The 26,688-nt window shown below is 50.1% G+C and overlaps 2 protein-coding genes across 5 annotated transcripts; both read left to right on the plus strand.

Annotated features, from left to right (window-relative positions):
* Positions 1 to 1,878: 1,878 nt before the first annotated feature.
* Positions 1,879 to 13,150, plus strand: ARHGEF15 (Rho guanine nucleotide exchange factor 15). Of its 4 annotated transcripts, none has more exons than XM_032498759.1 (16): positions 1,879 to 2,000; positions 3,926 to 4,581; positions 4,841 to 5,173; positions 5,415 to 5,469; positions 6,409 to 6,467; positions 6,549 to 6,760; positions 6,871 to 7,031; positions 7,207 to 7,359; positions 7,493 to 7,622; positions 9,050 to 9,124; positions 9,227 to 9,319; positions 9,402 to 9,562; positions 9,662 to 9,814; positions 9,971 to 10,053; positions 10,162 to 10,266; positions 11,004 to 13,150. In XM_032498759.1, the coding sequence occupies exons 2-16, from the start codon at positions 3,972 to 3,974 to the stop codon at positions 11,153 to 11,155; spliced, it is 2,535 nt and encodes an 844-aa protein (XP_032354650.1). In that variant the 5' UTR covers positions 1,879 to 2,000; positions 3,926 to 3,971; the 3' UTR covers positions 11,156 to 13,150. The 4 variants fall into 4 exon arrangements, with proteins under 4 accessions (XP_032354650.1, XP_006177020.2, XP_032354652.1 ...); XM_006176958.3 differs by lacking the exon at positions 1,879 to 2,000 and adding an exon at positions 2,298 to 2,532; XM_032498761.1 differs by lacking the exon at positions 1,879 to 2,000 and adding an exon at positions 2,410 to 2,532 and having other exon boundaries at positions 9,711 to 9,814; positions 11,004 to 11,146.
* A 7,527-nt stretch (positions 13,151 to 20,677) lies between these two features.
* On the plus strand, positions 20,678 to 25,959 carry ODF4 (outer dense fiber of sperm tails 4). The gene is given in 4 exon segments (XM_006195807.3): positions 20,678 to 21,436; positions 21,438 to 21,447; positions 25,435 to 25,569; positions 25,762 to 25,959. Coding segments are annotated over 4 exon segments (651 nt in total). The 5' UTR covers positions 20,678 to 21,097; the 3' UTR covers positions 25,929 to 25,959.
* Positions 25,960 to 26,688: the final 729 nt, after the last annotated feature.

Here is a 26,688-nt window from a genome sequence, read left to right on the forward strand (position 1 = left end):
TGGAATGGGAGGGATCATAGCAGTCATCTTTGAAAGCAATCTAGCAGAGAGTAGAGTCTTTTCCAATAATTTGTGCAGAAGTTCTGTGTGAATTACACTTTGGCCCTGCTTGTGTCATAGGCTCACCCCTGAACCAATCTCAGGGGAAGAGAGGGAAGAGAGAGTGTGCTTACTGGCTGCTCCTGGGCCATACCTTCCCCCAGAATGGGCCATGTTGACCCAGAATGATGGAACGGTGGGTCCCCAAAAGAAAGCTAGGTGCTGGTATCAGAAGAGGGGGAAGGGGTGGGAAACTGGTTAAAACTCTTGCTGTCCACTCCCCCACCTGCTCAGAAACCTCAGTGCTGTTCTGCCCTGTCTGGTTGCCCATGATATGGCCTCCACTTGTTCCTCCAGCCTCACTCCTCTCTTTCTATTTCAGCTAAACTTCCCTTTCAGAGTCCTCCAGACCGGCCTACTTTCCTCCTCACTGTGCCTGTGTTTCCCTGGTCTCCCCAAATGGTCACCCATGCCTTGCCTCTTGGCCTGGCCAAACTCTACCTGATTTTCAAGAAACAGTCTAAGTACCTCTCCTCCACGAACCCTTTCCTAACAACCAGGCTACTGACATAAGGAAGACTGAAGAAGGATTGATGTTGCCTGATGTGGTGGTAAATGGATGAGAGAGGAAGACCTCAGGACTCCTCCATCCTTCCTGAAAAGAAATGATCTGTAGGGAAGGAGAGCCAGGGGAGTAGTGGGCTTTACAGAGGATTCCATTCAGTTTGGTTCAATTCATCAAATATTAAATACCTATTATCATATGCCTGACCCTGTTCCAGAATTTTAGGATACATCAGTGAACAAAAAAGATAAAGATCCTGCCTCCAGGAAGCTTACTTTCTAATGTGAAAAGATAATTAACTATAAACACAATATGTCAATTTAATAGTAAGCTACACACTACATTATTAGGCATGATTGCTATGGGAAAAAAGGCAGGTTGGGAACATGGTGTCAGGTTGTGGATTGTGATTTTACAGTGGCAGGTAGCCTCATTGAGAAGGTGGTATCTGAGGAATGACTTAAGAGAAGTGAGGGAATCAATCACGAGGATGTCTTGGGAAGGAGGTTTCCAGGCAGAAGGTACAGCCAGTGCAAAGGCCCTGGGGCAGGAATGTGCCTGAGAGGAGAGGTGGGGGAGACTTCCAACCTGGAAGCACAGTGTTGGTCACTGAAAGGACATCGTCTTTTACTCTGAGGAAAAATGGGTTAAAATGTATTTCTATCCCAGTTTTCTGGCCTGTCTTCTTAGTGTCTTGTTTGGTGTGTGTGTGTATGAAGACCTGGCAAAAACAGGCACCTGGGCATGGGCAAAGGCCCCCAGAGTTCAAAGTTCATAACTGCCCTTGGTCTTCCTCCCACTACCCGAATTCCCAGGCAGGGGTGTGGCTCATTCTGCCACCTCAGTTGTTTTTACGACACACCCCGAGCCCTGAGAACTCAGCTCCTCAACCATAAAGCAAATTAGAGGTGAGAGGAACACCCGCCCACCCACGTAGGGGTTACTGACTCCTGGCCAGCCAACATCAAACCTCCCAGTGGAACAGAGAGAGTCAGGCGCTGGGACGCTGAGAGACATGGATTGAGAATGGAGAGCAGGCAAGGGGGCCCAGCATACCCACCTGGAGGAAACAGATCTCAGATCTCCCTCCTGACCTCCCTATCTCCACACACCCCTCACCACACACACACACACACACACACACACACACACACACACACACCCCTCACCACACACACACACCCCTCACCACACACACACACACACACACGTACGTCTGACACAATGGCCGGGTGGGGCTGAGGAATTGGCTTCCTCTGCGGAGATTTCAATCTGGGCCCTCAGTTCCCGCCCAGAAACACAGAACAGACACTCAGAGAGACCGGGCCCCACAATCCTTGCTCCAAAGGGCAGGCAGGACAGGCTGAAAATAGAAACTGCTTCCAAAAAGATAAAGGTAAATTCAGGGGGAGCTACTGCAGAGTTAGGGATTGGGAACATGGGTTGGGGGGATCCCTTGGTGGGAAATCGTAGGCTGGCTCACACCCAGGAGATAGATTGGATGCTAAAAGGACAGGCTGTCATGTGAGGTGTGGGAGGGACACATACCATCTCTCAGTGACCAGAGGTGTCTAGAGCCCATGCCCTTCTGCTAGACGTCCCCCTGCCATTGCCACCCCATCCTCACCCCCACCCCTCCACCCCTAGCCCCTGTGAGCCCCCCCATGCAGCAATGCAGACCCAGAACAGAGTGTGCGCATATGGAACAGCCCACTCTCCATGCCTGAGTTTTAGCCTTTCCCCAGACGCTGTTAACCTCCCAAATCTGGCATTCAGGGTCCCTCGCATCTTCCAGAGCCCCAGTGTGCGCATGTGGAGTGTGGTGTGGCTTGGAGGGGGGGTGTCCGGTTGGGAGGAGGATCCGATTCCTGTTTCCTGCCCCTACTCACTCAGCCCGGGAGGTGATTGAGAGTGGAGAGGACTCAAGGGTGAGTGCTTGGGCAGAGGACCTGGGTCCCTGCAAGAGGCCCTAGTAGGGGGCTGGGGGAAGGAAGTAAGTGCAGGTATCTGAGGTGGGCAGGGATCTCCGAGGGGGGTAAGGCTGGGGAGGAGCTGGCCAGCTGGCGAGGCTTACTGCCTGGGTCACCTAAGGAGCTTCCTGCCAAAACACAGAGGCCATTGAGCCGCAAGACTCCCAGCCTACAGCCCTGAGCCCCCAGCCTACATCATTTCTCAAAAACCAGTCTGGGGCCTGGAGGGGTCTGATTCTCCTGCTGACTGCTCAGGGGAGTGTGGGGCTGCCCAGTCTCCCAGCCTCGACCCTGCAGCCTTCTCAGGATTACAGCCACCTTCCCCATGAGAGGAAGTGAGCCCAGGCCGCAGCGTCTTGGCCCCACTGGTCCTCACCTTCAGTCTGGTCTCCCAACTACCCCCCAAGGCATCCCGGTGGGACCCAGGCTTCTCATGGGGCATCTCTCTGTGACCAGATGGGGGCAGGGGGGAGGCAGGGATGAGGATGGGGCAGGAGAGACCATGCCCGGGGCCTCCTGGTCTCTTGGGGTCAGAGGCTCCAGGAATCTTCATGGCAGGAAAAGGAGACTAAAAATAATCCGGAAAGGGAGAGTCCGGAGAGAGGAACTGGGAAATGGGGGCGGAGGGCCCGCTGGCGCAGGGAAATAGTGATGCATCCCACACAGCCCAGGCATGGGCGGGCATGCAGGCAGACACACACCACACACACGCCCCACACAGACCCACAGACAGCACAGAACACACACACCCTCGCACCCCCATCTCACAGTGCACACCACGCACTGCATTCTCCACTCTCCTACTATGGGCCCACATGTAATGACGGATACAGCATACAACACCCTGTGCATATAGCACTAGAAATAGCGTACACACAATGTCCACACATACTTAAACCACACATGCAAACCTCTGCAACACACACTACAGACACAAAACACAATTCATCAGGGAGACACGTGGCAGCCATACTAGCATGCCCCATTTCCCTTACTGATGGGGTCTCTTGTACACATCCCCAACCTAGGTCTCTACCCAGGCGCCCCCACCCCAGCCTCACTGTCTCCTCTGGCCTGACTGTGGCAGCAGAAGCCAAAAGACAGAGGCTGGGAGGGCCAAGAAAGGCTGACCAGGAGGGTCCAGAGTCCTCAGGGAATGGAATGAGGAGGGGTAAGAGATAAAGAGAGAAGACAGTGGAGAAGAGAGAGAAAGAGAGGACGTGCACCAGCTTTCCCTCCTGACTGTGACATCATGGTTCATTTGCTGACAATTCTGCTTCAAGGCCTCGATCTACCCATGGTGGGGTGGGCACTAAGGGTCTCTCTCTCTTTCTCCCTCCCTCTTCTTCAGGGGATGACTCCAGCAGAGCACCCCACTCCTTTGAAGAGCTCAGAAGATGTCAGCCCAGTCTCTTCCCACAGCAACACCCCCTACCCAGAAGCCCCCTCGGATCATCCGCCCCCGCCCCCCTTCTCGCCCCCGGACTGCCCAGTCCCCTGGGCCCCACCACAACGGCTCCTCTCCGCAAGAACCTCCCCTCACTGCCAATGATGCCCCCAACCTAATGTGTACCCCCATCTTCTGGGAGCCCCCAGCCTCGTCCCTCAAGCCCCCAGCCTTTCTGCCCCCATCAGCTTCTAAAGCCAGCCTCGACTCCCAGACTTCCCCAGACTCTCCTTCCGGCACCCCCAGTCCCGGGTCCCGGCGCTCCATCTCCCCGGAACCTACTCCCCGGTCTCCAGTACCCCCACCCAAACCCTCTGGGTCACCCAACACACCTCTGCCCCTGCACCCTACGGCCGGGGTCCTGGCCCAGGCTGGCTCTGCCTCGGCCCCAGGCACTGTGCGGAGACTGGCTGGCAGGTTTGAATGGGGCACTGAAGGCAGGATCCAGGCTGTGGACACCGTGGAGTTGGGTCCCCCAGGGGGAGTGGATGTGAATGGGGAGACAGAGCCTCCTCAGGGCATCCTCGCTGGGAGTGGGTCCCAGGAGAACGGCCCTCCAGGTAAGCCCCTCATGGACCCGCTCAATCCAGCTCCTCTTCTTTGTTTTTAGTCCTTCAAGACTGGGTAGTTTCAGGGACTATTTTTTCAAAAATGGATTCTGTGTTTGGAAAAATCTGGTTTTCATATTTCTGGGGGTTTGAAGAGTCAGGGTGGAGGAGATAGAGGCCTAGCGCTGGACTTCCATGTTCCTGCTGCTGGGCAGGTGAAGGGGAGGGCGGAGGCCTGGGCAGGTCCTGAGTGTGCCCCTGCCCTCCACAGATGCTGCCCTGGTCTGCCCTCCCTGCTGCCCCTGTGTCTGCCATGTCACCCGGCCTGGCCTGGAGCTCCGATGGGTGCCTGTAGGGGGCTACGAGGAGGGCTCCAGGGCCCCCTGCCGGGCCTCCCCGCTGCGGACCTCTCGCTCCCGCCCCAGCCCTCCAAGCCTCAGTCACCCCCCAGTTGTCCTCACGTCCTACCGCTCCACCGCCGAGCGCAAACTCCTGCCACCCCTCAAACCCCCCAAGCCAACTCGGGTCAGACAGGACGCCACCACCTCTGGGGACCCCCCACAGCCAGAGCTCGATCTGCCCTCTGAAGATGGAATCCAAGCAGGTACAGGGCCTGGAGGAGTGGACCTCTGTGCTGGGAAGAGAAGGGGTGGAGGCGGAGTAGTCTAAAAACCAACTAACTACAACCCCCAGCAGGCCCTGGGCTGCTTCCGGCTGGGGCCCGGGGTGGGGGGGCTGACCGGAGTTGTAGTTTTTATAGTAACAGTCTCTGCTGGGCCCAGAGTCAGGAGTCCTGGCCTGGGGATCCTGGAGGTTTGTCTCTTCACTCTGAGTTCCCTCTCTAGGGGATGGTCCTGACGGAGCCCCTCAGCAAGATCCTCCAGCAACCACGGAGGGCAGGTACCGAACACCCCCACCCTTACTCCTACCTGAGAGCAGACTAACCTTGGCGTCCACCTAAATCCTACCCTCACAAGTGTGCAGAGAAGGGCTAGGGCTATAGGGACCAGCAGCCCTGGTTTCTAATCCCAGCTTTGTCCCTTTTTACACTTCACTATACCTCTCCAGGTCTCAGCTTCCTCACCTGTGAAATACCAAAAATACCATACGGTTGTTGAGGTATGATGATAGTTGAAGAGCCAGGCCCAGAGTCCCCCCACCTGATCTTCTATTGAAATTATTGTCTGCAAATACATTTGGCAACCAGGAACATCTCTCCTGTGTTATTTGGGCCTGTTAGTCAGATTCACCACCCTTATCAGAGTTAATCTGTCTGAGGCGACTCATTTATTCGATAAACACTTACTGGAGTTTGTATCTGCTCTCTAGAACCCCTGTACCAGAATTATTCTCCTGGGTTTTTACTCTGGGTGAATGGGTGTGCAGTGGTGCTGATCCCCAGGACAGAGTGGGGATGTGTAAGAGCTGAGTTGGACCAGAGGGGAGGGTGTTAGAGCACATTCTTAGCATGCATGAGGCCCTGGGTTCAATCCCAAGTGTCTCCTCTAAGAATAAATAAACAAACCTAATTACCACCCACTCCCCCCCTAAAAAACTTAAAAGAAAAAAAAAGAGTTGGGCTGGACTCTGTTGAGTTGCACCAAGGCACAAGTAGGACATTCCAGACAATGGTCGTTACATGAGAGCCCTGGAGACAGGGGCTTGGAAGTCTCTGGTACACGGTACTCGACATCACAGGAACAGAGGGCCCCACTTAACAGAGCTTCACATACAACAGGCACATGAAAAATCTGGGGTTTGGTCAGGGTCCCTGCATACAACCCCTACCACTATCATGTGGATAGCACCCCCGAACCTCATCCCTTTCTCTTTCCACAGGGATGAGGAGGGGCTGGAGGAGCTGAAAGAGCAGAACTGGGAGCTGCCCCTGCAGGACGGTGAGGGGCTCTGAGACCACTGAGCAGTGGGAAGGGGTCTGGGGCGCTGGACTTCCCTGACGTGCTACGTCTGCTCTCCAGAACCCCTGTATCAGACTTACCGAGCAGCCGTGCTGTCAGAGGAGCTGTGGGGGGTCGGTGAAGATGGGAGTCCGTCTCCACCCAATCCTGGAGAAGCTCCCACCTTTGCCCGGCCACCGGGACCTCGCAACACGCTGTGGCAGGAGCTCCCAGCTGTGCGAGCCAGCGGCCTCCTGGAGACCCTCAGCCCCCAGGAGAGGCGCATGCAGGAGGTGGGTGCACCTGGGGCTGAGCAGGGCGGGCGGCGGGGAGGGGCGTGGGTCCTGGGTCTTGGCCTGGCTGGGAGCTGGGCGTTCCACTCCTGCCCTGCTCTTCGCCTCAGAGCCTGTTCGAGGTGGTGACATCCGAGGCCTCGTACCTGCGCTCCCTACGGCTGCTGACTGACACCTTTGTGCTGAGCCAGGCTCTCCGGGACACGCTCACCCCTCGGGATCACCACACTCTCTTCTCCAACGTGCAGCGAGTCCAGGGAGTCAGTGAGCGGTCAGTGGGGTCCTGACCTCTTCACAAATCAGGCCTTGGGAGAAAGCACTCCAGAGCTTTCTCTCTGTCCCCAGGCCTTCCTCCCAGGGTCCAGTTAGGGCCCAGATCTTCCCTCAAGAACCCAGGACACCTGGCTCTCTGCACCCTCTCCATTGCTTGTTCCCCACTCCTTCAGGTTTCTGGGGAAGTTACTGTCCCGTGTGCGCTCCTCCCCGCACATCAGCGACCTGTGCGACGTGGTGCATGCCCACGCCGTGGGGCCGTTCTCGGTGTACGTGGATTACGTCCGGAACCAGCAGTATCAGGAGGAGACTTACAGCCGCCTGATGTGAGTGTCAGAGGCACGGCCACATCCATTCCCCTTACGGGAGGAAGTTGGAGAGCAGGGTTGGGGGCCAGGCCAGGGCGGGTTGAGGGGTTAGGGCCTTGAGGCAGACGCCAGCCTGAACCTGCCTCTGCAGGGACACGAACATGCGCTTCTCCGCGGAGCTGCGGCGGCTGCAGAGCCTCCCAAAGTGCCAGCGGCTCCCGCTGCCGTCTTTCCTGCTGCTGCCATTTCAGCGCATCACGCGGCTCCGCATGCTGCTGCAGGTATCATCCTGGCTTGGGCCCTTCTCAGTCCCACCAAGCCCGTTGGAGAATTCTCCCCAAGGGCCTCCTGCCCCGCCATCACTATCTCCCACCCCACCAGGAACACAGGAGTACCTTAGTCAGGACTCCTAATCTGGGCGTCTCTATCTGGGACCCACCAAGCCCGACCTAAAAGTCTCAAGGAGCAGTCTGGGTGCAGGAAAAGAGCCTCTGGCTAGAGACCTGAATTCTAGCCTTAGCTCTGCCACTAACTGGCTGAGTGACCTTGGGCAGGTCCCCTTCTCTCTCCGGGCCTCAGGGGGAATGTGGTGACTGGTCTTTGAGGTTTTCTCAGCTGTATCTTTCATTGTATGCCTTCCCAGTGGGGGTGATATCACCCCCCTCCAAGGAGGTAGAAACTCATTCTTTGGTGGGAGAGATGAAAAAATCTTAAGGATTCCAATGGTTGTGGTACTCCAAAGGGCCGTGCTACCTAGATAGATATACAGTATATCTGCGGTATTAAAATTCTATGGGTGGGGAGGGGGGAGCCGCGGGTGACAATTAGAGGAAAAATGTCTAAAAAGGCTCCTTAGTCGGGGATACTGAAAAAAGGGGTGAGAAATACTCTTCTATTGCAGAATAGATATTTCTCCCTAAACCAAGTCACCCAATGTGGGGATCTCAGTGTAAAGGCCTCTAGCTAGATTATCAGTGTCTTTATGTCTTATTCAACTTTACATCTCCCCAGTGTAGACAACAACATAATAATGATACTAATCATAATAGCTAACAGCCCTTGGATGTCTGTTCTAGACGCGGTTCTTTTTTTAATGGAGGAACTGAGGATTGAACCCAGGACCTTGGGCAGGCTAAGCATGGGCTCTGCCACAGAGCTACACCCATCCCTCCCAGATACGGTTCTAAGTGCTATACACCTCGTTTAACCTTACCAATGACTGTGAGAGTAGGAACTGTTATTGACTCCACTGTATAGATGAGGAAACTGAGGCTCAGAGAGGTTAAATAACTTGCCACAAATGACACAGATAATAACTGATGGAGACAAACTTTAAATCCAGGCACTCTTAACCCTGTGGTACATTGTTTGTACTAATAGTTGTGGTTAATAATTATTAAAATAATAGCAACCCTCTTTTCAGCATTTTCAGCATGCTAAGTACTTTGCATATAGCTCCTTGCTGAATCCTCACAACAGTGCTTTTGGTATAATAGGTGGGAGTTATTCCCACTTTACAGATGGGGAAACTGAGACTCAGAGAGGTACAGTGACTTGCTCAGGGCTATGCACACAGTGTGTGGTGAGGCTGGTCCCCCAGCCCTGTGAACCCCAAAATGCCAAGCCCGGCAGGGTCCTCTGAGCTGCAGCCCTTCTGAATCCCAGAGCCGCAGAGTAGAGGTCCAGTGACCATTTCTTTTGTGCCCAGAATATCCTGCGCCAGACAGAGGAGGGGTCCAGCCGCCAGGAGAACGCCCAGAAGGCCCTGGGTGCTATCAGCAAGGTGGGCAGGGGGATGCGGGGGCTGGGAGAGGTGATGAGGTGGTAGGAGAGATGGAAGGGGTGGAAGGGAGAAAGGGTGGGTGACTTGGCTCTCCTTTCCCAGATCATTGAGCGTTGCAGCGCCGAGGTGGGGCGCATGAAGCAGACGGAGGAGCTGATCCGTCTCGCACAGCGGCTGCGCTTCCACAAAGTCAAGGTTGGTCCCTACCCAGACTCCTCGCTTCCCTTTCCCCGTGGTGCTGTGGAGAAGTCAGACCCTCCTCCCTGTTCCCCCACAGGCCCTGCCCCTGGTCTCCTGGTCCAGGCGCCTGGAGTTGCAGGGGGAGCTGACAGAATTAGGATGCAGAAGGGGAGGTGTGCTCTTTGCCTCGCGCCCCCGCTTCACCCCCCTCTGCCTGCTGCTCTTCAGTGATCTGCTGCTCATCACTCAGCCCAAGAGGTGGGTCCGAGGGCTGGAGGGAACCCGGGCAGGGGGCGGGGGGAGGAGGAGTCCAGCTGGACCTCTGTTCTCCCTTTGAACTTCCTCTTCCCTGGGCAGTGGGCAGCGGCTACAGGTCCTGGACTATGCCCATCGCTCCCTGGTCCAGGCCCAGCAGGTCCCCGACCCATCTGGACCTCCTACCTTCCGCCTCTCCCTTCTCAGCAACCACCAGGGCCGCCCCACCCACCGGCTACTCCAAGCTTCATCCCTGTAAGTTATGTCTCCTTCAGAAAACACCCTTGGGAGCCTCACCTGACCTGTCAGTGTCCCCCACCCTCATCCCCAGTCTCTCTCCTCTGAAGTCCCTGCCAACCCCCAGGAAGATCTCCTGGGCCAGCTGTGACCCGTTCCTTATATTCCTACCAGATCAGACATGCAGCGCTGGCTGGGAGCCTTCCCTACCCCAGGCCCCCTTCCCTGCTCCCCCGACACCATCTTTGAGGATTGTGGTGAGTGTCCCCTGGAGGGGAGGCGGGAAGGAGAAGTGAGCCTTTGGGGGAATCTGGGCGAGAAGCTAAAATGAGTCTTGACTCCACTGTAATGTCACCCACCCCCAGACTGTTCCCAGGAACTCTGTTCAGAGCCTTCCACACCCACTAAGACTGAGGGACGGAGTCCGGAGCCCAGGGCTCCCCTCAAGCACCTACACAAGAGCCCTGAAGGTGAGAAATTCTTTTATTTATTCATTCAATAAGTATTTATGAAGCACCTATGAGGTGCCACTCACAGTTCTTGGTCCCATGAGCTAAACACGCAGGTGTTCCTGCCATGCTGGACCACATATTCCAGTGGAGGAGAAACAATAAAGAAGAAACATGATAAATAAGTAAATTTTACAGTGTGTCTGAAGGTGATAAGTGCTGGTGAAAAACAAAAGTGGAGCAGAGTCAAGGCAGTCAGGAGTCCCGGGGTTGGGTAGGGTTACAAGTTTAAATAGAGAGGTCAAGGTGGACCTCATTGAGGAGGTGTCTGGGGGAAGAATGTCCTAGAGGGAGGCAGAGGTCAGGGCAAAGGCGCTATGGCCAGTGTGTTTGAGGAACAGTAAGGAGGCCAGGGTGGCTGGAGGGAGTGAGGACAGTGGGGAGAAGCAGATGAGGTCATAGGGATAACGGGGACCAGATCGCGTGGGTCCTCGTAGCTTCCTGTTAGGACTCTGGCCCTCACTCTGCGTGAGATGGGGAGTCAATGCAGGGCTTGACAGAGGAGGGACCCCGACCCTCTTTGCTGCTGCAGTCTCCTCCACCTCTAATGGCCCTTTTACCAGTGCTCCAGGCTTTTCCACTAATTCCCACTCCCGCCATGACCCTCAGGCATTTGACCTCCTCCTGGGCTTCCTCTCCCCCCTGACCTACCCCCTGCCCCAGCCCCACTTGGGCACTCGTTGTCTCTTTTTCCCCAGGCTGGCTGAAGGGGCTTCCCGGGGCCTTCCCTGCCCAGCTGGTGTGTGAAGTCACAGGGGAACACGAAAGGAGGAAGCACCTTCGCCAGCACCAGAGGCTCCTGGAGGCTGTTGGGCCCTCTTCAGGCCCCCTTGGTGCCCCCCCACCCTAATGCAGGCTCGGGGAGCGGCTCAAGTTGGACAGCTGACAGTGTGGCACAGAGAAGACAAAGCCCATCCATCCACTGGAATCGCTGTCAGTGGAAACGCTACCTCTAGTGGCAACCAATAGGGACGGAACTTCAAGACTGCGCAGCCAATGAAAACGGCCGTCGGAGCCCACGCATCAGGGAGGATGAAGATGGCTTGAGTGCGTTGCCAATGGAGACAGAGGCTTAATGCAGAGCAGCCAATGGGTGCTGAGCTGGCTGAGCCCCTGGCCAACGAGTACCCCTTCTAAGCTCACAGCAGGACGAGGAAGCTAGGTCAATGCAGTTAAAAGAGGGCTGCATTGGAGATAAAGACCTAGGATAAAATAGCCTACAGCGATGAGCAGGGACCCATCCAGCCAAAGAAGATGGTGATCTGGGCCCAAGAGACCAGTAGGAACTCTGCTTGGTGCTATAGCAATGACTCTCTTGCCCTTTGAGTCTGGGAAGTATTAGACCCCATTCCTGGGGTGCCTCCTGTGTCCTCTTAAGCCAGTTCCTCTCTTTTAGAAGAATCCAGAGTGTGTGTCTCAGAGAATCTGTGTGTGTGCATATGTCTGTATACATATCAGGCAAGGTGATTCTGCTGAACGTGATGTGTGTGGTCTTGCCCCCCTCTCGGAGGACTGAGTGCTCCATTTCTCCCTGCACCCCCCTCCCCCATTCTTCCTATTAGTCCCCTCAGGAAAGACAGTAGGTCTAGGGGGAGGGAAATAGCTTAGTGGTAGAGTGCACGAGGTTCTGGGTTCAATCCCTAGTACCTCCATTAAAAAAAAAAAAAGTCACTAGGTCTGAGCTCCAGAGGGGAAGATGCTGGGTGTGGCTTGGCAGCCAGAGGCCGGAGTTGGGGATTAGAGGCCTGGGTCTGTGTCTCTTGGAGGCCAGGGTTCCATGACAGTTGGAGGGTGATGTTATGGAACAGCCGAGTAAACTGGCAGAGGAGCCTGAGGGACTGAAGATGGCCAGTAGCTGGGGTCTGAGGCCCCCTGAAGCCTGCAGGCCCTTCTCCTTGCCCAAAGCTTGGCCTTCACAATCTCTACCTGCAGATCCTCCAACCTGAACTATAGCCGGCCGTCCAGCCTCAGCCTTGGGCTTCAGACTGGCTCTGGGTCCCAGGTTTGGCTGAAGAAACAGGAGCTGTGGATCACAGGCCAGCCAGTGAGCCTCCAGGGCTTCCTTGCCTTCATCCTGGCCCTCTCACAGAAACACTGGGCCAAGCAGTGAGGAGAGAACAGAGAGCCAGTGTTGCTGCCAACCCTACCCAGAGCATCTGCTTCCAGATGAGAAACTGCCCCCGCACAATGCCAGAGGAGGTGACGGATGGAGACAGAGCAGAACAGAGAGTTGCTGTCAGGTTGGGACTGGGGCCTGGCACAAAGCCGTCTCCGAGCTAGGTCATCACACCTTCCCTTCAACTCATGCACGGAAACTTGTGCAGGACAAAACTAGCACACTGGCCACAGGAGGTGCCATGACTTGGAGACTCAGAGGGAGAAAGGCACTGGTATTTGGCATGTCTATGATTTTGGAGATTCACTTAGCACAGTGCCTGGCATATGAGAAATCCTCAGTAAATGTCGGTGAAACTGTATTGAGACTCTCTGGGGGAACGTGTGCTTAAAGGAGCGGGTTTCCAAATGTGGCTTTATTAGTGGGGGCAGGGCTGGTTGCAAAGGGATTCTTTGAGAGCAGGGGTCAGCTCTGCTGGGAACAGGGGCTTGGAGACCAGGTGTGCAGCCTGAGTGTCAGTCCACTTATAGCTTCTGAGGGCTCTGTGGCAGTGGCGGTGGCGGTGGTGGGAGGGTTACAGATACTGGAGCAAAGAGTTGCTGCAGGTTGGGGAAGAGGAAGGACGGGTAGAGCCAGATACGGCTGGGGCTCCGGCAAGGGATGAAGATGCAGCAAGAAGGACAAAAAGGGTCGTCAGTCAACAATAAAGGTCCTTTGCTGACCAGCCAAGCATCTCCGTGTTTAATTCATTTTAATCTTACACCTATTTTATTGAGTGCCTTCTATGTGCCAGGGACTCCTCTAGGATCTGGTGATACAGAGATGAAGAAGACAAGGACCTTGTCCTCAAGGACCCTACATTCTAGGCGAGTGGAGGTTGGGGGGAAGTTACTAAGTAAACAAATTAATAAAGTGAGATGAGATTAGGTAGCTGTGAGTGCTACAAAGAAAATACAGCAATGGCTATGATACAGCGTCGTGTGTGTGTCTTTGGGGAAGACCCTGGAGGAGGTGACATTTGAGCTGAGACCCAAATGACAAGAAGGTTACTGCCCTGGGAAGATCTGGGCAGAGAGCACTCTAGGGGTGGCAACAAGGGAATAGAAGTCCAGGAAGAGAAGGCAGTGGTCATGGGGAGGGAGCTGGTGTCAGCGCTCCTTCAAGTTTCCTAGTGGGGGGAGTCCCTCAGTACAAACTCCCCCTCTTCCACTGAGATACTTAGAGAGACAAATAGACTGAGATATCTGGAGGCAGACACAAAACTGCACATGTGCCCCAGATATGTTTTCCCCCAGCTCCTTACTCCCTTTCCTAGTCCTGCCACTTAAGGAAGCCTCCAGTCTCCGAGTCAGAGATTCTAATATTGAGATAATGGGGAGGTGGAGACCAGTTAAGAGTTGTTTGGGGGACATAAAGGCACATAAATGCAACCACATGTTCTAAAAGAGGGGGGTGGGGAGAGATTGGGGAAGCTGAGACCTTGTTGAGAGTCTCTCTAAGTCAGTATGTGCTCTCCCCGCTCAGCCCTGCTCCTCCATATTTGTGGCCTCCATATCTGGGGAGTCGATGATAACACAGACAGCATAGGGCACTGACCTCTCTTTGCGTTGGCCCTTCTATGGCTCTGGGTCTACCAGCTCGGCCATTATTGCAGGTGAGCTGAGCAATTACGACCTCAAGCAACAGGTGGGTGAGAGGAGCCCGCTTCTCCCCACAGCCTGCTTGTTAGCATAGCCAGGCTCTCAGTCCATCCCTGAAAACTTCTTTCTCTCCTCCTCCTCCCTCTTCCTCTCCCTCAATGCTCCCATCTCTGTGCTTAAAGGATTTTGGGGTGACAAGTGGCCTGGGGCCAACAAAGAAAAGTGGGAAAAGGCAGGAATCTCCAGTGTCCCAATGTAAACTTTTGCTCATTATGCCTTTATTACAATAAAATTAGCCTTGCAGAGTAGAAGTCCGCATCATGCCCCGACGCCATGACACTTCCAATCCAGACTAAGTAAGGACAAAAATCCCCCCTCCCCTCGGGAAAGTGGGGCTGGGATGGAAATCAGGGAAGACGACCCCAAACCCTTCCCTCCCCAATGAATATTCCGCTCATTCATTTTTTCAACCTATGCAACCAACCTGTCAAAGAAACAGCGCAGCTGCTCACCTGAGCCTGCCCGCGCTTCCCTTCAGAAGGTACTATCTATCCCTTCATACATCCTCACTTTACTTTCTTAACCTCCATGTCTTATCTCTGAATTCTTTCTGGGAAAAGACAAGAACCTAATCACCGGTGTCGACTAAAATAAATGCACAGCCTAAACGTTGAGAGTTATGTTTTTTTTGGCAGGAGGACTCGAGCCGGGATGACAGCCTCTCAGATCGCTCTGAGGAACTGCTCCGAAGAGGCAGGGGAGGAGCTAGGATATACAGGAGATTTACAACAAAGACCAGGTAGTTGGAACAGTAAAAGATTTCTTGTTATCTAAAGAAAACCAGGCACTTCAAGTTAAAGAATTTAGTGCTTTTCTGTGTATGGGAGGAAGCAAACATTTGGGCTCATTGAATTCATTCCTTTGACAAGCACCTAGCTATCTAGGGCCAGTATCCTGTCCTTTCTTATTCTGAGTCCCCTCAGAGGGCACCATTGTGAGTGGCTGCAGAGGCTGGGCTGCAGGCCCGTCCTCACTGGGGGGTGGCAGCAGCCGCTGAAGACTTGGTTTCAGCATTCTTTGCTTACTGATATGGTTGCAGTATTTTCGTTCACACCGGGAACACTGGATCTTCACTAGCTATTGGCTGCCTCCCTCGATTCCTTGCCATTTGGGCCTCCCTCATACAGTGTAACCGAGCAGGAGCCTGTGGGGCCTTCCAGGGCCAAACCCCTCCTGCATATCCTCTGCTGTAGCTCCTCTCTGAAGTACCCAGATAATAGTATTCATGAATATTTCCCGAGTTTTTCAGATGCTAAAAACCACCACCAAAGGGAAGAAATTAACTACTTGATGATTGAGAGCCCCTGACCTCCAGACCTCCTGGCACCAAGGGGTTGAAAGTGTTGACTGCCCTGTTCCCTCAACATCAACCAATCAGAGAATTGTGCACGAGCTGATCACATACTCTGTGACGCCGCCCACACCCACTTGTCTTTAAATATGCTCTGCTGAAAAGCTTTGAGTTTGTTTTCCTGGGCACGAGCCATCCCATCCTCCTTGCTCAGCCCTGCAATAAATCTTTCTCTGCTCCAGACTCCGACATTTCAGTTCGTTTGGCCTCATAGTGTGGCAGGCAAACGGGGTCACATGAACTTGCCTTCGGTAACAAAAGCAATTTGTTTATCAGAGGGCAAGCTGAGAAGGCAACAGAGGGGTTTGCTCTCACAAAGGAAGTTAGTCTTTTATAACCTAAGCATAGAATAGATACCCCATCACTTTAACCATTCATCTGAACCAAATCTCTAAATCCAACCCTAGTCAAAAGGCAAGAAGATTACAAAAAAGGCATGAGCAGCAGTTGGGAATTACTGGGGGCCACTTTGGAGGTTTGCTTACCACATCCATTCAATGCAAATTAAGTATGTCCTCAACTGAACCTCCTTCGCTGGATCCCCATAGTGCCCAAGGCCGTGCCGCCCCAGTGCTATGGGATGAGATGCCGAAAGGGCTGGGGCTGGACTGGAAAGAGTAATGGACTGTGGTTCAGACTTTTGCAAATTTTATAGAAACATATGCCCATTTGAGCACATTTTGGGGGCCCTTCAAGGGGAGCCTGACAGGGGCCAACACAAGTAAGGGTCTGGGAAGCTTAAGTTTTAGTAGCCTCGTGGAAAATCAGTCTCTGCTCCTGCTCCCAAATCTGAGGTCTCTGCTTTTCCAGGCCAGATCCTGACCCCTCCGTTGCCAGCCGTCCCTCCTCCACATTTCTTCTTGCCTTCGCTCCCAAATCCACTTTATTTTCCTCCTTCTCCATTCCAGCCTCCTTTCAATTTAGGCACTTAGCAGAGGTTCAGGAAATGCGCGTTGGGTTTAATCGACATTTTCCCAGCACCTGTCAGCACTTCTCTCTGGTTCTCACCTCTTCTCAGTCTACTTTGTTTCTTCTCACCCCAAATAGAAAAAAAAAAAAAAAAAAAAAATCAAGGGGCTAGGATATAGCTCAAGTGGTAGAGCACATGCTTAGCATAGATGACTCTGGGTTTAATCCCCAGTACCGCCTCTAAAAATAAATAAATCAACCTAAATACCTCCCCCACCAAAAAAAAAAAAAAAAAAAAAATCAGAATATCAGTTTCTTCCCCAAGAGAAAATGCTTCTGAGCTCTCTGGACTGGTGCTCAGTGCAGTTGTGCGGCCCCAGCCCCGGCAATAAACTGAAAGACACAGCGAGGCTGCCTCTGCACTAGCGTTAAGAGTCTGCTAAACTCAAGGCTGTCTCCTCTTCTGGATCTGGCTGTATTTTTTGGATTTTTTTTTTTTTTTTTTTACAACAAAATAATTTCAGGACCATGTGAGGAGAGTTATAGATTTCACAGGCCCTTTTCTCTTATCGAATACACCCCCTCCGGCCCTCTCCCAGAGAGTGGGATTCTTCAATTGTCTACCTAGTGTTAAGACAATTAGCCTCCTAAACTGGTGCTTCTCCTCCAGAGGCCAGAGGGCTTGACTGTACCTTGCAGCAAAGTTTCTGTAAGCATGATCTGACTCTCATTCCAAGATGGGAGGAGTAGGGGAGAAGGGGGAGTGAGAGATTACTTTTCCTAAGGCAGAAATTGTGGGCGAGGGGTAGCATCCCATCTCAGCCTTTCTACCTTATAACCTAAGGGAAATCTTAAATCTGTGTAGATCCCATAAAGAGTTTAGTACCTATTAAATTACCCTGAATGTCCCTGGAGTCCCAACTGAAGTACACAGCAATTTGTTAGAAGGATATGGGTGTTAGCTCACAGAATCATGACCAGGTTGGGGGATGGGCAGGACCAAGGGAGCTTGGGGGTGGTGGGGCAGGAAACCGGAATCAGAATACACAGCCATGGACTACTAGCCCCAAGAGCTGCATCAGGACACAGCCACTGTGAGAGATAACTGCCGACACTCCTCTCATCCTTGCGCTACCCTCCAAGGTTCAGAGTTCTAGGAGAAAACATCCAGTAGGCCATGATCAGGTCATGGGCCAGATGCTGGCTGTAGCAGGCATTGGGGAGAGACCCCATCAGATCCTACAGGAAGAGATGGACGCCCTTGCACAGAGACCACCAACAGTGGGAGAGAAAATCCCCCAGGAATTGTCCTTGAATCTTCTCTTGGCCTCTCTCACTTAAGGCTGTGTGACCTTGGGCAGGTTACTTAACTTCTCTGTGCTTTAGTTAGCTTATATGTAAAATAGGGATAATAATACCCACATTACAGAGATATTATGAGATAAAATTAGTTATTATTTATAAAGCACGTAGAACAATGCCTGGCACACAAAAAGAACTCCGTGGTTGTTAACTGAGTGCCACTGGAAAGGCGAGCAAGTGCTAATCTGAAAACAAAGCATAGAAACTCCCTCTCACTGGTACAAAACCTTATGAGATAGTTGGCCAGCACTGGTGCTAGCCCATAAAGTGCCTTTGTGCCTTTAACCTTGTGGTTAAAAGACAGTCCCTCTGAACAGATGTAGAGGTAGTTGGCTTGGAGGGGAGCAGCACCTTTATGAGATATAGAACAAAGTGGGGTCTCCTTGGCAGGGCATGGCTTGCCAAGCAGAGTGCAGACCGGAGTTCTGTTCTCACTCACCTCCTCTGCTGCCTGCTCTTGTGCAGTGCCCATCCTGCACAACCTTATATGGAGACCCTGTTGTCAGGTCCTCCACCCTTCTCTTCGGCTCTTTCTCTTCCTCCCACCTTCCAGTTAACCTCTTCTAGGCTTCTACTTGGGCAACATCAAGGCTGATAACAGCTATGTTTATTTTTGTAGCTATAGTCATATCTTCCGTGCTTTGTCCATCTGTTGATTCTAAAAGTTGAAACTCAATTAACAGTGTTTACCTTATATATTGTGACTATATAAATGTCTTTCATTGCAGAGCTAGTAATCACTAAGATTACATTTCCTTTCTTGAGGAAATGTTGGACTATTTTAAATTACCTTTTGAAAAACAATATTTGATACATTCACAGGGTTATATGAAATGTATGTTATAAATGATTCTAATATAATGAACACCCATGTACCTATCACCCAACTCAGGAACCACGAACCTACTGCCAATAAGCTGTATGTATCAGTGTAACCCTCCCTGTCCCATTTCCCTGTCTCCCCTGAGAAATAGCCACTATACTATATTTTATGTTTATCATTCCACTGCTGTTTATTTGTTTGTTTATTTATTTCCACTGCTTTAAAAAACACACCATGCAATCATAATGGCATGCATGTTTAAACAACGTTTTGCTAGATTGTGCTTGTTTACGAGCTCTAGAAAAATGGTGTCATGTTTTATGGTCTAGTCTGCTGGAAGTTACATTTTTCAGGAAACATTATATCCCCAAGATTTTTCCATGTTGTTTTGTGTTGCTGTTAGAACTGCTTGTTATGATTAAAAACTTCTAGGAACTTCAGGAAAAACTAGAACAGATTCAAGGAAGAAAACACAGTCCTGTTGGTCACCAGTTTGGCATGAGTGATGCTCCCAGTAGGCTCAGCCCTCCCTCCCCATCCCCAACACTGCTCCCACGTGGTGTAGAAAACGCATCAGAGTTCTCCCATCCTCTGGCGGAGGAAGCTAGGGAATTTGTCCACCCACTCCCTCTCTGTCATTAATTCATGGGTCAGCCTTCATGGCTAATTGTTCTAGGGATGGTCTTTGTCCCTAACAGGGCCAGAGAATGTTTGGGATTGGGACTGAGAGGTCTCCACTCTGGCAGCTAAAGGTGTAAGACAGAAAGCCTGGGGTGTAAGAGCCACGATTCTCACCACGTGGACCAGAGAAGAGGAGAAGGTTGGTTTGCAGAGAAAGAGCAAGGTGCTCAGGGAGAAGCAGACCAGAGTCTGAGTGCTACAGTCTGAACGTTTATGTCCCCCAAATTCACATGTTGGAAAACTAACTCCCGAGGTGATGGTTTTAGGAGGTGGGCCTTTGGGAGGCTCCGCCCTCATGAATAGGATTCATGTCCTTATAAAAGAGACCCCACAGGGCTCCCTAGCTTTATGTGAGGACACAGCAAGAAGTTTGTGACCGGAATCAGACTGTCACCTCACCATGCTGGCCATGACAGCATCTTGTTCTTGGATTACCAGCCTCCAAAGCTATGAGAAATAAGTTTCTGCTCTTTATAAGCTCCTCAGTCCGTGGTATTTTGTGATAGCAGCCAGAACAGAGTAAGACACAGAGGAAGACTCCTCACAGGATTTGAATTCCTGATTCTAACCATTCTGAGTGACCTCATGTGACCTCATGATCCGTTATTAATACCCCTTAAATTAATTTTGCTTCCATTCCATCATTTGCAGCACTCATATGCAAGCGTGCCTGCCAAACACCTCTGTGTTTTTGCTCCTTCTGTTTGCTAGTGAATGGTGCCAAACCATTACAACAATAACTTAACAATAATAACTCCACTTTCTGGGAATTTACCATGAACCAGAGTGCTTTTTGTTCATGATCTCATTCAATTCCCAAACCAAGCTGGAAACAAATATTACTGTCCTGGGTTACAGATGAGTAATCTGAGGCCATGTGATTCCTTCAGGTTCACAAGGTTGTTTATTCATCCCTCTGCCTGTTGGACCCAAAAGCCTGTGTTCTTAATCACATGTATCACTGTATTTGCAAAGCAAACCAACTCTGGTGGGATTCAAACTCACATCCCAAATTGGAAAGACTCTCTTCTCATGAGAATTTCAGGGGCTAAGTGAGGTCTGGAAGCCCTTGTGATCAGGCTGCCGCAGGTGACTCAGATTTATTTTCCTATAGCTTAAAAGAGAGGTGAGAAAAATCTTCTCAGACTGTGTGAAGCCCCTAAATTGCCTCCTCATCCTCTGCCCTCCCCCTTCTGGTGCTGAGAGAAAAAGAAGAGAAAAGGTAAAAACTGGGGATGGAATGGGAACTGGGGACCTGATGTGAGCAGAGGTTGGGGAGGTAAGGGAGAAGATGGATGACTGTGTGTAGAAGGCATATCGAAATGTTTCCCTGGGGACAAGCTCCCCTCCTGCTCCATCAGGAGCACTTGGCATGGGGTTAGGGCAGAGGACATGGGAAGAGAGGAGACCCTCAGCGACCACGGCTCTCAGGCAAAGGGAGGCATCAGACCCACAATTCTGAGTTGGGGCCCGAGGAGCAGGGTTTCCAGAAAGAGCTGGAGCTGAAGCTGTAGGCCCCCTCCCCCATTTGACACCCCCCCCCCCTCCAGGAATATTCCATGGCAGTTAGTGGCCCTGTCCTGCTGAATGGGTTGTTTTTTCCCAGATCCCAGACCCTGTGGCGGCCACTGATGATAATATTTAAAAGATGAGGGACAACTGACTCTGGCAAGGGAATGGAGAGATGGGGTGGAGGATAGCAGGGAAGTCAGGGAGTGCTCAAGATGGGGACAGGGGACATTAGGGATGAGTTTCCTGGGTCAGGAGGAGACAGCGATGAGCATCAGAAGACTAGAAACTGGCTGGGAGGGCTGGGAAGCAGGATGGGGTGGAGGTGAGCCTGGAACAAGATGAAGGGGTGCAGAACATGCGTCTCCGCCCCGGCCAGTAACAGGCAATTGCCTGTGGACCAACATGTGCAGCGTCGCCGGGTCTCTCCGCTGCCCCTGCAATGGAGGATTACACACAGCTCCCGCTGGATAGCGCAGATGTTGGCCTCAGAGCTCAGCCTGATTGCCTTCATCTTGCTGCTGGTCATGGTCTTCTCCAAGAATTGGCTGTACCTCTCGAAGTGTCGGTTCTATCAGCGCTGGCCCACGAATGTTACCACCAGAATCTACACGACGGCTCACATCATGTCCATGGGGCTCCTGCAGATCTGCAAATCCAAGAGCTGTTCCAACTCAGAAGAATGGGAAAGGTGAGCCCCTTACACCCCCATCCTACGCCAGGGCAGGCAGCCTGCCTTGGCCTGGCCATCAGCACCCCGGTATTCTTGGGCCTTCTCTCTGGTCATCCCCACTTTTTTGGCCTGTAAGATGGTTCCACTGGCCCCAAGACCCCCAGGGATCATTTTTCCTCCCCGATTAGCCTGACCCAATGGAAAGTGTCACTGCTTTTGATAAGGCTGGGGGAGCCAAGTCTGTGCTTGCGGAAATGTTGTGAGGGGCATGGCCTCTGGGCGCATGTGAATCACTCATGGGAGGTGGGGATGTCCATTCTCCAGACTTGCACACCCAGAGCTTGAGGAGGCCCCAGAATGCTCTCCCTCAGGCCCACATTCCTACCACTGGTCTTCTCTCTGGCCTCAGGCTTTGCTTTTCTGGGCCAGCTCTGGGTTTCCACATCTGGTTACCCTGTTCCTTCCTTCCCAGGTTTCTTGCAGCTACTTCATTCCCTAGTCTTGTTAGTTTCCTGTCGTGTTGTCCCCTCACCTCCCTGGTTTGGGCCTCCTTTCTCAGCGCTGTTGAACCTCACCCCCGACCCCAATTCCACTTCTTCACCTTGCTAACATTAAAAAAAAAGTTACACAGCTGTTATTTACTTCTATTATGAAAGCAACATGTCCTTATTCCAATAAATTTAGGGCAACATTTATGGCATACTTATCCTATTTGCTTAATTTAATCCTCAATCAATCCTAACAGCTAGAGATAATCATCCTTATTTTACCGATAAGAAAACAGACTCAGGTTACCTTGCTCAGGGTCATACAGCTATTAGGTTGAACATGAAATGACCAATTTTTGACGTTTTTTTCACCGACAAAAAGGGCAAATTCATATGGATCAACCTAACAGTGGCAGGTTTACAATGGTAATTCAGGTGTGTCTGGCTCCAAAACTCATGTAAGTATCTCCATGAGTTTTCGCTCCTCAGGGCTAGTCAAAGACAGTCTCCACTGGCTGTTGATTCAGCACTCGGTTGTTTCCAGGCTTCTTTTTGTCCTATTGAACATGTTTTGAATGATTTTTACATAGTTATATTCCTCATAAATAATTTTATATATTTTAAATTACTTTTATTATTTATTTTATATTATTTTAAAATTTATCTTTAGAAGATATAATAAACATTTCCATATTATGACCGTCCTATTCAACTTAATAGATTTAGCATTTTTTATTTGACTATTTTGTCTATTTTTGTTTTTAATTTTTATTTAAAGAAAATTTTTTTTCAGTTTTCTTTTGTGGGGGAGGTAATTAGGTTTATTTGTTTATTGTTAGTGGAGGTACTGGGGATTGAATCCAGGACCTGCCTGCATGCTAAGCATCTGCTCTAACACTTTGAGCTATACTCTTCCCACTTATTTGTCTATTTTTGGCAAATTTATTTCCAGCTTCCTATTTGAGAAAAAAAAAAAGAAGCAAAAAAGTTGGTTAATCATGAAGTTTTTTCTGGGTTTAGTATTCTTTGGAAAAGATTTCCCAAAGTGGATTTACTGGACCAAAGAATATAAATATTTTAAGGCTTTGAATAAAAATTTTCATGTTGCTTTCAAAAAGGATGACAGCATTTTATGCTTCCACTAACAATATATAGGGGAGGGTATAGCTTAGGCAGTAGAGTACCTACTTAGCATGCAGGAAGTCCTGGGTTCAATCCCCAGTACCTCCTCTGAGAATAAATAAACCTAATTACCTCTCCCCTCCCCCCTGCCAAAATAAAATAAGTAAATAATATAATAAATAAACAATATATGAAAAGGCTGTTGCATTGAAGCTCTGCCAGCAATGACTGTTAACTTTAAACATATGAGTAGGCAATTTCTTTCTGATTTAAAAAAAGTTGCATAGTCATTGTTAGAAATGCAGAAAGTTTAAGAAAGGAAATAAAAATGACCTAAAATTTCTCCACACAGATGTAATCACAGTTGGCATTATACTGGATATACGTCTAGTCTTTTGTGTATCTATATAAAATAAATATATTCGTTTATTTTTATTTTTACAAATACATCCTTTTATTTTTTTCAAAATTGCCATCATTTTATATGCTGTGTGTTGCAAAGTCCACTTTTCAGTGGTAAGCATTTATTTGTACCAAAAAATCATTATTCTATAACTCACCTCTGTTTAAAATTTATTTGATTAGGTCGTGTATGTACAGAGTGAAAATTCAAAAAATACAATAGATTACATAGTGAAGTAAGCCTCGCACCTGTGGCTCCCAGGTTTCCTCCTTAGTTTCTTCCTAGAGACATTCTGTTTAGAGACAACCAACTATCAGATCATCATTTTTTAATTCATTTTTTTATATCATCATTTTTAACGATCATATACTAACCCTGCTCTATGGGTACACTATAATTTATTTAAGAAATATCTTATTAGACATATAAATAATTCTGCAAAGAAGATCTTTGTACATAAATTTTTGTGCATTATCTTGGATTATTTCCTCAACATAAATTCCAGGAGGAAACATTGCTGGGTCAAAGGGCTTTAACAATTTAGATTTTAGAAAGGGGGATATTTTGTGCCACGTGACGCAGCAGAAATGCTGCCCACCAGCAGTGTGTCAAAGCCCCTCTTTTCTCTGACTCCTTTCCTACACAAGATATCAGCAATTTTGTTTTGATCTTTGCTAATTTGATACATCAAAAGATCACATTTAATTTACAATTCTTTTTTTCCTTTTTCAGTTTTATTAGGTAGAATTATTACAGTTTGACTGCACATACACATTATATTGCATGTAAATACATATAAACAGTATACTGCATTTTTTGTTTTAGTTTACATATATGTACTGATCATTGTTTCTAAGAACAGATCAGAGCTTTAGCTTTTTAAACTTACATAGTTATCAAAGGAATAAAGCCAACTACTAAATAAGAATCAACAGAACGCGGTAATCCAATCATAAAGGACAGTCAAATGTGCTTACACATATTCAAGAAATCAGTCATCTAAGTTAAAAATAGTAAGTAGTTCATTTTGTCATTATTACTATTATTTTTTAGATTCTTCATGGAAATTATATCACATAGCTTTTTTCTTTCTCTTTATGGCCCACTTCACTTAGAATGATGATCTTCAGGTCCACCATACTGCTGCAAATGGCATTATTTTATTCTTTTTTTATGCACATTTAATTTACAATTCTTGGTGTTGGGTTTCAGGTGTTTGTTGGACATTCAAATACCTTTGAGAATTGCACTTCAAGTCCTCGGTCCATGTTTTCTGTTGAGGTATTTGTTTTCATGTGATTGGAATTATTAAGCAATTTCCACATCAAGAATCTCTGCCTATGTAATAAGCGGAAGTGGTATTTTATTGTTATCGCACATGTGAATTTCTCTGGTTATGAGGGGGCCTGAACATTTTCTCGTGTTTGCCCATTTGATTGTATTGTGTCTTTCATGAATCCTTGGTTCATCCTGTTTTCTCATTTTCCCTAGACAGTTTTAAGCTGTGGACAAACCACCCAGCCTTTGGGGTGGCCAGGATAACCTTCTGCCTGGCCTTGGGGCTGGGCCTCGTCCTCACCGTTTGGTTGCACCTGCCGTACATACCTGGTTTTCAGCGATTGCCCTTCTTTCGCTGGATTGGGACAGTCGTGAACTTCTGTGAAGGTGCCCCCTAGCTCTGAAAAAGGTCCTTAGTTCCTCCTAACCCACATCTCCCTGGCACTTTTCCCTCTTCCTTGCTTTGGGAGCGGGGTACGGGTTTTGTGGGTGACGGGCAAGCAGAACTGGTAGCTGTTGACTGAGGAGTGAGTTGTCATTTCCTGGTCACTGGAGAGGTAGAGGTGGAGGGGTTGGTACCCAGGAACCTCCGGGGCTGGGTACTGTGTGTGTGCTGATGGGAGCTGTGGTTTGTGGCTGTAGTTCAGCAGATGAGGACGAGTCCCTTTGGGATTCTGGGGTAAGAATAAGACCTTTTTGCTTCCTGTCTCCTAGTTTTCTTGATTTTCTTCACCCTCATACTGTTCCCTATTAACGTCTGGCTCTTCGAGTTGAAGAAGAATTTATCAATCCCCATTGGCTGGAGTTATTTCATTGGCTGGCTGGTGTTTTTCCTATACGTCACCTGTGGTGAGTGGGCTGGAGTGCCCTGGGAAGCAGGGAAACTGGGTGGGTCAGGGCAGAGGAAGCGTGGAGGGAGGGGGCTGTCAATCCCCAAGGGATAGGTTCTTAGGGACTTTTCTTCCCTTCGGCCTCACCCTTGTTGCCACTTTCCTCCCACTCTCCAACTTTCCTCTCCCCCATCCCCTTGTCCTTTCCTAGCGGCCCTCTGCTACTTCAACCATAAAAGGTTCTGGAGTCTGATTCTGAGCCATCCCTCTGGCACCGTGTCCTCCAGCAGCAACTGCAGGCTCATACGAGACTCTCTGAATGGGCAGACTGTCTCAAACACCACTGTCAACCAGGCGGAAGTCCTGGATCCTGAGTGAAGAAGGCATCTCGGTGACGTTTTCTGAACTCCTGGCACCAAGCTCTGTCCATTCATCTGAATCTCTCTCCTCATCCTGCCCCCTAACCCTTGAGTAGGTTGGCCCTCACCACTGCAGGGAATTAGAGAGGGAGGATTTTAGGCCTGTTTTGCACACCCTTTCCTTGTTGCTGCCTTGCATACAGCTTAGATGATGTGAAATAAATTGTCTGTCTTTTGTTTATCATGTCCGGCAGTTGTTGAGACAAGACAGGTAACTTGAAGGAGAGGAAGGGAGAAAGAACAAGCTGGTTTCCCAGTTCTTCCTGCCTGGGAGCCTTTTGGCACTACTTTGGTCCTCAAACCTGCCCAACTTCTCCCCACAGCACACTTGTACACAGGTGAACACCTCTGGCGAGCTAAGCCTCTTTAAACTTTGTTACCCGTTTCCAACATTTGTTATTAGTAGGTAGGGGGAGTATTCAGGAGGGAGGTATCACTTATGAACTTGGGTTCAAGAGCAAAATGACCCCAAAGTAAGAAGCAGGTTAAACAAAGAGGGCACAAAAGGGGGTGTGGCTGTACTGGGCGCCCTGAGCAGCAACCCGACCCTCAGTGTCCAGCTCAGGTGACTGAGAACTCACGAAGCCCTGACCAACAGTTGTGGAATTTCTAACCTACCTCCAAGCAAGTATTCTGAACAAAGAACCTAATCCGTGGGCTTGAAAATTAGGCAGAACAGACATTCCACAATGGTAACTAGCAAGGGTTTATTGGAGAAG

This window comes from Camelus ferus, chromosome 16 (assembly GCF_009834535.1).
Source record: "Camelus ferus isolate YT-003-E chromosome 16, BCGSAC_Cfer_1.0, whole genome shotgun sequence".
Taxonomy (NCBI): domain Eukaryota; kingdom Metazoa; phylum Chordata; class Mammalia; order Artiodactyla; family Camelidae; genus Camelus; species Camelus ferus.